The sequence below is a fragment of the Kogia breviceps genome, chromosome 2 (assembly GCF_026419965.1).
Source record: "Kogia breviceps isolate mKogBre1 chromosome 2, mKogBre1 haplotype 1, whole genome shotgun sequence".
NCBI lineage: Eukaryota > Metazoa > Chordata > Mammalia > Artiodactyla > Physeteridae > Kogia > Kogia breviceps.
In genome coordinates, this window is record NC_081311.1 from 95,886,472 (window position 1) to 95,896,352 (window position 9,881).

A 9,881-nucleotide genomic window follows, 5' to 3' on the forward strand; every position below is an offset into this window, starting at 1 on the left:
CAGCTACCCCCCCGCAGCCAAGAGAAAAGTGCTTGAAAGAGGGCGTGCCCAGTTCTGTGGCAGCCAGGGAGGAATGCCTGGCTTTGCCCAGGGAGGTCAAGGCGCTGGCATGTGGAAGCAGCCAGCTCCCTATGGACCCCTTAATCCCGCCAGGCTAGAGGCTATCGGCTATCGGCAGTGGCAGCAGTCTGCAGCCTCAGCACCTGGGGTGGGGTGGCTTCTTGCTTTACAGGGACACCTGCTGCTGCAACCCCTGGGACCAGATGGGTCTTGTGGGATGTTGCTGTCCCCACCTTCCCCCTTGCTGTGGTGTAAATCTGCAGATTCGGCAATGGGCCCCCTGCTCCTGGGGAGGCTGGAGGACGGGAAAGGGGCAGAGTCAGGCAGCCAAGCCAGAGAGAGGCAGCTCCCAGGGCTCCTGCCAAGGAGCTCAGCCCGCCTCACGTGGCCAGTTTCTTGGGTTGGGGTGCATGCTTCCCCAGCTTTGCCCCGCTGATGGGCCACCTTTTCCAGGAAGCCTCGGGGGCACCCTCCCCTGACCCTCAGTGGCCTCTTCCTCCGGACTCCTGGGGACAGTGGAAGTCAGCCTCCACTCTCCAACTGCTCTGTGTGGGGAAGGTCATGTGATTCCTTCCCAATCACCTGCCACAGGCCAGCTCCACACAGAACTCTGACTTTTGTAAGAGTCGCCGTGAGCTCAAAACACTGGTCCAGGCAGCCCCGGAGCATCTCCCGGCTTCCTCCTGGGCCCTGAAGGACAGAGAGGATCTTGTGCTCCGTGACTCTGCACTCCTGTCACATTACCATTGACTGCACACACCGGTTCACTCATCTGTCACCCCACCAGACTGGGGGCCACTTCCGACTCATGTCTGTATCTCTAGCATCCAGCCTGGGGCCTGGCACCATGTAGGTGGTCAATCAATGTTTGTGGCTTGAATGACTTAACTGCTAGATTGTGTGTCTGAGGGCAGAGTGCACTTGAGTGAGTCCTGGCTGCTCTCCCCAGAACCTAGCTGCAGTCCTCCTGCACCCAGTGGGGATTCAATCATACAATGCGTTTCGAAGCCCTCCGGTAGCCTGGCCATACTGTTAGAACTGGCCAGACATTTCACTACTTGATGAACTTTGTAACACAGAAGACCAAAGCACAGCTGTGCTTAAACACTGCAGATAAACAGAATAACACAAATGCAGCTTAGTTCATGCAACTCTGGCCAAAGTAGGAGATCCAACCCCATATCTGAGGCACATCAGGGTGCAGACTGGTTAAGTGCATACCCAGGGAAGGAGGCTTCAGGGATGCTAGGTCGATGGCTCCAGGGCCCATGAGCCTCTGAGCCAGCGGGTAGAGCGGTCTGCCCGGTCTCCATCAGGGAGAAGCGTCTGGGGCAGGTGAGGCCCAGCTGTGGCTTCTGGCAGCTGGCCTCCGTGGCTTTTCCCAACCAAGGCCCACCTGATCTATAGTCTCGACTCTGGCCATCCCACCTTATGCTTTTTTTGTGGCTCAAGTCATAGATTTAATCTCTGTGCCTGGAAAATCCTTTTCCTCCAAAGGACAAAATTCAAAGTGCAGCAGAAAGGCCACTCCTCTGTGAAGTCCTCACCCTACCTCCTCTTCAAGGCAGGATGAATGCCCCTCCCCTAGTCCCCTTGGCTCTCTGCAGCACAGGTAACAGGACGGAACCAGCACACAATGGTAGGTACTTTCCTAGTACCTACTTGGACTTAGGGGTCCAAGGGGTGGATGGCGGTGGGGTCCCTAGCCCCCTTTAATCTCCGTCACCCCTCCCCATGTGCTAATGTTAGTATGAAAACTAATACCCTTGATATGAATAATTTACATTTCCCAGTCAGGTAAAGTGAATAACACCACCTACAAAAATCATTCCCATTTTATAGATCTGAAACAAATAATCTAAGTAAAAAGCCGGCTACTTGCTATGCAAATAGATGCAGCTCTCAGGGAAGTCCCCTAGTTGCCCCTTCCCTCCACATGACTGTCCCTGAAGCCACATCATGTTGAAATCCAGGGCCTCCCCGGGGCTGTGAGGTCCGCCCACCCTCCCCCACCAGGATGCAGCTGGGAGGTCACATCCCAGCACCCAACAAGTGCTTGGCACCTGCCACATCAACAACGAGCAGGAGTCAAAGAAGAGAACTTACTGTGAGGCGAGGCCCGACTCAAACGGTAGGGAGACTCTGACTGTGGACTTGTACGCTCAGGGTATCATTACTTCCATTTTACAGATGAGAAAACTGAGGTTGAGGCCCCACTGCTGGCTCTCGCCCTAGTCCTGTCCCGTCCCTGCATTCAAGCTGCCTCCAGGGCAGTGAGGCTGGGCAGCTGGTGGCCGTGGGCATGAGTCATAGCCGGTTACCTGGTCTACATGGGGCTCTGAGGTGGTCTTGGCTTCCTCTCGGCCCTCCCTCTGCTCTGCTGAGCTGCCCAAACTCATACTTTCCAGCCTCCCGTTCTCAGGCTGTTTCTGCAGATCTGGGGCTGCCCTCTTCTCCTAGATTCCAAACCACGGCAGCGCAGGCCCTCCCTCGCTGATCTCAGGTTAATGGGTCCAGGGGGCAAGAAGGAGGTGCTACCTGAGTCCAGGGGCCCCTCTCATACACACCCCCCACCGACAGCTGACTTGAGGGGAGACAGCATAGAAGATGCCAGTCTCAAATCCAGGTTTAAAATCCTGGGTCACAGCCACACACCTCTTAATTGGTGCGTTTCTATTTTCTCTGTGGGCATTTTGCCTTTCTGATGGACTCTTACAAACATTTTACTGTTACATTTCTTGTAATACTGCCTGGAATCGTTATTTAGACATCATTAAAAAATCATTATAGTTTTAAACGGAAGGCTGAGAAGCTCCTACAAAAGAGAATACAAAAAGCACGGGTGTATGCACACACACTCATACAAACCTGTACACACACAAATACACACACGTGCAAGTTTGGTTGGACAGAAAAGAGAGGTTTATCACCACACCGCTTGCAAAATAGAAGTGAATGAATAATTTTTAGGGCTTTTTACAGATATTCAGATTTTTGAAACATTCTAGAAAAATCCGGTTTGATTACTTACACTGGCCTTTCTCTGATAAACCAACCCAGAAGTGGTTACCAATAAGTAAAATTTACAATTCCCAAATGGACCTGCCTTCCACAGAAATACATCATAAACATGAATCTTTTTTTTTTTTTGTAACACACCAGAATCTGCAAAGCTCTTGGTCTCATTAACTGAAGGCACTATGTGTGATAAATCCTTAAACCCCTTATTTTGAAAAGGTTCCTGACTTAATGTGCAGATGATAAGATTTCCCATTTTGGCAAGAACTTCACCAGACTGTGCTCTTTGGTGCCAGTTGCCAAACGGGGGCTCCCCGAGGTGCCGGGGTCCACTTAAGCAGGCCAGGGGCTCGTGGGGCTGGAGGGAGGGGCCCACACACTGCCCAGGCCACCTTGGCTCTCACCAGACTCACCAACAACAGGCTGATGTGAGGGTCTGAAGCACGGGTCCCTTGACAGCCCCACTGTGATCTGGCCACCTGTTCTTGCTGGGGTCTCCCTCCGACCTGCAAGCAGCCTGACTTTGGTTTTGAAGACAGGCAGATGCTCAGGAGGCGTGCGACCTGCCATGGGCCAGGCTGCCGGCCCCCTCCGCCTGCACTCCGGCTCCTGGCTGCAGGGAGTGGACGGGGTAGTGACTGATGCTCGGTTTCAGAGTGCAGTGCGGGAGAGTGGCTCTGTCTTGATACTTCCTGTTTAGGGAGGAAACCTCATTGGTGGTAATTAGTGGCTCAGAGTCAAGTCTCTTTGCTACAGGAACTGAGGCAGGCCAGCCAGCAGAACCCAGGATACATAAAATGAATAAACGTCATCCATTGCAGGGTGGACTGCCCCACCACAGGGCTGTGTGTGTGTGTGTGTGTGTGTGTGTGTGTGTGTGTGTGTGTGTGTGAGAGAGAGAGAGAGAGAGAGAGAGAGAGAGAGAGAGAGAAGGAGAAAGAGAAAGAGAGAGAGGGACACCTTTACTTCTCGGATACAAAGCCAAACGTAATGGCTGCAGAAAATGGCAATTTACCAGTTGCTGGGTGGGTAATGCATTGCAATCACTGTGGCTGTCACCGGCTTAGTGATAATTCTCGTTACATTTTGTGCCCACAAAGGCTTCACAGTGGTCTTTACTCGCTAGTCAGTGCCCATGGTGGGGAGAAAGACAGACAGACAGAAGGACCCACAGAAAGACAGCCCTGTTTGGAGGGCAAAGCATGGATGGGGTGGGCCAGCCTGTGCCTGTGACCCTGCTCTGCCGGCGACCCCGGAGGCCACGCCAGCGGCACAGAGGGAGGCCAGGGTTTCGGAGGCTTTCGTACCATTGAAGTAAATCATGCCAAGTTCAGTCTTACGACAGGTGTATTTGATTGTTTTCAACTTGTTGGAAAACTGGCGATCTTGGGAAACTAGCTCTGACTAACCCTGGGCATCTGGGCCTTTGGTGACCAGAAGACATCACCCTGGGCTCCTGACAGGTTTACTCTTATTACCAGCAACGATCAGGGCCTGCACGGTTCTCTGCTGTGGCTCCTATGTCTTGTCACTTCTGCTCGAGCGCACCCGCCTGTGGGCAGGGGCGTTCTGGCATCTTCTGTAGTCCAGCCTAGGCCAGCACGCATAGACTGACTTTCCCCTACTCAGCTCACCCTGCCCGCTGCTCCCCACTTCTGCCAGGGCTGCTACCTCCACCTGAAGTCTGGACAGCCTCCCTGCCATCCAAATGCCCCTTCCCTAAAGACACAGCCTGGGCCCCTGGGCCTGCCAGGTACCTCCCAGCCCCCCAGAGTCCTGCAAACCTCTCCCCGGCTCTGAATACAGAGGCAGCTGTTCAGGTGGGACAGACCTAGGTGCGAATTCAGGTTTGGCCACGTACCAGCAGTGTGACCTTGGGCTGGAGATTTTCCTCCTCTGTTCTGATGGTTAAGTGAAACAGTGAACATGAAAGCTCCAAACCCACATCTCAGCATTGCTCTTACGCATGCCCTGCGTTCCACTGTGGGCCATCGGCCACAGGCAGCCCTGCCTCTTCTCCCTCTGCTGCCTGGTAGCATTTTGTATCCTCACTCAGCTCCCCAACTGTCTACAAGCCCCCTGAGGGCTCTCCACTCCTGTGTACCTACCCAGCCCCACGCATCGTGCTCCGTTCGGTGAGGCTGGTAGATGCCTGCGGGCTGGGCGCTCTCAGGCAGTGCTCCTGAGCAGCGAACACCAAATCGCCCAGGAGTTTCAGCAGTGGGCTTCTGGGCAGCTCCAAGCGTGGAGCCGCTGCCTGATACAGTAGTTGGGGTGGGCTCAGCACGCTCTGTTCCCATCAGAGCTACCGGGTGGTCTCCTATCCCCTTGGAGAAGCTGCACAGTCAGGAAACCGCACTTCCTTCTGAAAGCAAACCCGCCAGGTATGAGCAGACAGGAGGTCCAGGCACAACCCCCATGCCTCCAGCTGTGATGCCCTGTCCCCTGGGGTTCTCCCTGAGCTCCCCCCAGTCTTGGGATGCCCCCTCTCCCCTCGCTTGCCACACGCAGCCACGCCAGATCAGAATGTTCAAGAAGAGTTGTAGCAAAAGTTACGGGAGGACAAAAGGCAGCCACGCCAGAACTTACAGAGCAGTCAGGTCTCCAGCCTCCAGGCTTCTAATCCAGCAACACCAGGAGGGCGGGGCTTCCCCGGATGGAACGCCCCGAACCCCCATCACAACCCTTGGCCACCTGGCCTGGCACGTCTTGCTTTCTTCCCTTCCAGTTCCAGGCGCCACCTGACTTCCGGCCAGAGTGGAGCCATCTCCACAGAGCAGCCGCAAAGGGCATGCTCTGACCTCCAGCAGAGGCTCAGGCCCACACCCACTTCGTGGCTGGTTCGCAGGACCCTGCCCCACCGCGTCCAGTGCATTACCGAGACCCATGTACACGTCCGACTGGGTGCCCGGGCTCAGCACAGGCCCCTTGGATCCCAAAAGGCCCATTTGCTTGACTCCGCAGGCCCTGTGTTTGGCCATCCTGTCTTTGCGCAGACTCCCCCTGGAGGGCCCGTCTCACAGGGCCACCTGAAGCCCCCTAACATCCTCAGCTGTGAGCCCTGAGTCATTCAGCTTCAGAGAGACCTTCACCCCGACTGCAGGGCATGCTGTCACCCTCCCAAGCCCGCCAGTCAAATCACAGGCCTACCCTTCCTGACGGCCACCGTAAGCATTGGATGCTACAGTAACCGGAATGGTCTTCCCATCACAGACCCAGCACACCGGCACCGGGAAACCTGCTGTCTACACATGAACCAAGAAAGCTTAGGCCCGCTCCCCGCGGAAAGCTTAGGAAACCCATTCACCGGTCCCTAAATTCCTCTACATTTACCTGTGACTGATTTGATAGTCTTGGGGCTGCATTTTTTCACGGTTTAATCTCCTAATCGGAGAGCTCCAAAAGGCTTAAAAATGTGCTGTGCTCTGTCTGACCCCACCTGGCTCTCATTAAACAGAAGAGGAAGCAAGGAGTAAGTTACTGCCTGATTGCAGGACAATTAGCGCTCACCCGTAGCACGTTCTGCCCGGTGACTATGGTGACTGATGAGGACAGACTGAGTGGAAAGAGGAATTCTCTAGTGACAGTTTTCCACACCTGAGGAGGAGGGAAACATTTTGCTCTGGGTTGAAGTGACAATGCAGGGGTTTAGGATCGTGCAGAAATTAGCAGCCACCGATCCCACCCTGACAGCAGGCACAGGGGCCAATACCTCCAGCTAGGCGGGAGCCGTCTCTGCTTTTGAATCCTGACTTGCATTAGCTGTGGGACCGGGGCCTCAGCTGCCCCACTTGTATTTAGAAATAAGCGGAGGGTGTGGGTTTTCGTGTGATGATAAATGGCAACTGACACTCATCCTGCCAGAAGTGGGACTCAGCCAGGTCCTGAGTGCCTGGCACCAAGTTAAGTGCTCAGTAAATGTTGAAAGAATCAGCGATGAGGCAGAATTTGGACAAGCATATATCGTTAGTGGTTAGGAGCACATGTGTGGGCTCAAAAGAATGGAGTCTCGTGTTCTTGGGAAAGATACACGGCTGGGAGAACAGCACTGTCTACTTCATAAGAGAGTCGGAAGTTTTAAGTGTGCTCACACACATAACATGCTTGGCACGTGGGAAGCTGGACATTCAGTTATCATGACAATTGCCATTTCGGGTGTGAAGTAAGAGGTGCTTGTGGCACGCCCAGGATGTGAAGGGCTGACGTGCACAGGTCTGGGAACAGCGGGTCAGGTTGGACGGGTAGGTGGGTCCAGCTGCAGGGAGCAGGCAGGAGGAAGTGAGACTTGAAAATCACCTAGAGCGCCCTATCCCCCCAATCCTTGCCTCCCCACCTCCAAGTCCTGTAATCTCCACAGCTCCTAAAGTGAGGCCTGGGCCCGAGGTCAGGTCTGCAACAGAGAAGGGGAGCATGGAGGCCATGCTCTAGTGAGCCAAGGGATTCAGAGTAGGAGAGCAATGAGCCTGGAAGGTCCCCAGCTGACTTTAACACAAACTCTGGGGGGAGCGGGGAGGGATCTGATATTTATTGCACTCCTAAAACCCAGCACTTCACACACTGCACATCTACCACCCCCGGCAGGCATTATGGTTCCTGTTTTACAAGAAGATTATGTCCCAAGCCCTTAGCAAGGTTTTATAGACGAAGCACGTTCAGAGAACTGAGGACTTGGCCAAGGCCACATGGTAAAGAGCTGTGATTCAGACTTGGGGGTCTACCTGACTGCAAAGCCAGGCGCCCTCCCCTGCAGTCAGCCTCTCTACTGCTCAGGTGTGCAGCTTGGGCTTTAGTCCTTAAATTTCCCTTTTTAACTACCTGAAGCCCTGCCCAATACTCTGAGACGTCCAGCAAAGGAAGGGCCCTGAGTTAAGGACAGGAAACATGAAGGGGAGGGGAATTTACCTGTTTGGCATCTCTAAGCTGGAGAGGGCACACTTATGGTCCCAGTGTGACCAGGCCTGGTCCTGGGGAGCTCAGCAGGCTTGGGGCTGGCTGTCCAACCCTCTAGTGAACAAGCGGCCTGGCCTGAGCTCCCTGCGAGCTCTGAGGCCAGGGTCACCCCATGCCAACTCCAGGCCTTCCTCCCCCAGGCCTGGGTGAGGCTACCTGTCCGCCATTCACGGCCTCCTTCGGGAAAACCCTTCTACCCAAGTTATAGCCCCTGCCCCACTACATCCATTCATCCATCAGACATTGATTAAACACCTGCTCCAAGGTGACCCCCGCTGCCGGCCACTGGGGATAGAGTGGGAATAGAGATGAGTTAGATACAGTCCCAGCCCTCCAGGCGCTCCTGACTGGATGCGGGAGGGGTTCACTCTGCAGAATTGGATTCAGCCAGCTGTGGGTAGGACCTAGGCATCTGTTGTTTTTTTTTCTTAAGAAACCAGGCAGGTGACTGAAGGGGAACACTCAGGTGAGACTCTTTGGTCTTGTGGATATTCTGGCCTCCAGTACTGCATTCTTCAGGCTGCCACAATCCTCTGAGAACATGGCCTGTCTCTTCTCCCACTAGCAGGCTCCTCTGGGCTCTCCAGTCAGATAAATCTGTGTACAAATCCTACTTTTGCAACTTGCTACCCGGGTATCCTTGCAAAATACCCATGCTCTCCGAGGCTCAGTTTCCCCATCTTAAATGAGATAATTGGTGCCTTCCTATGCTGAGGATTAACTGGGATACTGTGTGCAAAGCAAGATGTCTGGCACAGATAAATGCACAATAAATGTCTGCTATTAATTATATCATCACTGCACTCTGATGGACAGAAATATTTCCCTGTGGGTATTTCCAGAATCCCTACTTCTGGAGCCTGAGGGGCGGCCCTGGAAACCTGCGAGGCCTCTCCGCGGAGTCCTCTGCCGGGGCTCCAACGAGACCTGCCTGCATTTTCCCCGTGGACCCAGGCTCCCGGCCCTCAAAGGAAATATTAGCTTGTCGTACCCTCCCCTTCACCTATCCAGAGTGAACAAAGTTCCAACCACACCTCTCTGGGCAGCCTGCCCCCAATTTCGGGGAAACGGGCAAGGGAAATGGGTTAAGTCTGCCAGGCAAGAGCTCCACGGGCAGAGGACACTGGTGTGCCCAGCCTCCTCCCGATCAAGGTCGGGAGCCCCCGCCCCTGCCGCCTGTCTCGCCCGCCCACCGCTCCCGGCCTCGCCTGAGACTGCGGGCCCGGAGCTGCGGGGAACCGTGGGCCGGAGGACTTGGCGGGTCCGCGGGGTGGGACGCGAGAGGCAGCAGCCCGGGGGGCTTAGCGTGGCCCCTTCAATCCCGCCCCCGGCGCAGGGCGCGTCCGGCCTGCCCGGCCCGAGTGGCGCCTGAGGTTTGCGTCCCTGGGGAAGGAAGGCGCCCACGGAGCGGGGGACCCAGGACCCAGGTTCGCTGCCGCCGGGCACACGTGGCTCGGGCCCAGCGGCCCGGGTCTCCAGCGCGCGTGCGGCGGCGCGCGGCGAGGGCGCTCCGGGGCGGGCTCCGGGGCGGGGGACGAGCGGGCGAGGGGTCACTCACCTCTCAGGCCCGCCGCTCGGTGCTGCGGCGGCGGCGGCAGAAGGTCCGCGGCGGAGGCGGTGGCCCGGCCCGGAGGCTCCTCCTCTCCCCCCGCCCCGCCTGCCCGCGGGGCCGGACCTGCGGGGGAGGTGGCCGCCCGCCAGCCCGCCGCTGCTTATCCGGCTCGGCCGCCTCCCCCGCGGCCACAATCCGAGAGCCGCAGGGTCCTCGGGCGGCAGGCACCAACGATCCTCCGCCCCTCAGCCCCTGGCCTGAGCTTCGGGCACGTGTTGATCGGCGCCCCTTCCCCGATTTA

At 56.0% G+C, this 9,881-nt stretch overlaps 1 protein-coding gene across 5 annotated transcripts in view; it reads right to left on the reverse strand.

Moving 5' to 3' along the window:
- STEAP3 (STEAP3 metalloreductase) overlaps window positions 1-9,676 on the reverse strand; it is a 44,060-nt gene extending 34,384 nt beyond the window's left edge. For 3 of the 5 annotated variants that reach the window (XM_067025864.1, XM_067025863.1, XM_067025862.1), the window contains exon 1: window positions 3,492-5,437. In XM_067025864.1, the coding sequence (XP_066881965.1) occupies window positions 3,492-3,648 (157 nt within the window). In that variant the 5' untranslated portion in view covers window positions 3,649-5,437. Of the gene's footprint in view, window positions 1-3,491; window positions 5,438-9,586 lie in introns of those variants that run through there. The other 2 variants (XM_059051896.2, XM_067025865.1) reach the window with 2 other exon arrangements.
- Window positions 9,677-9,881: the final 205 nt, after the last annotated feature.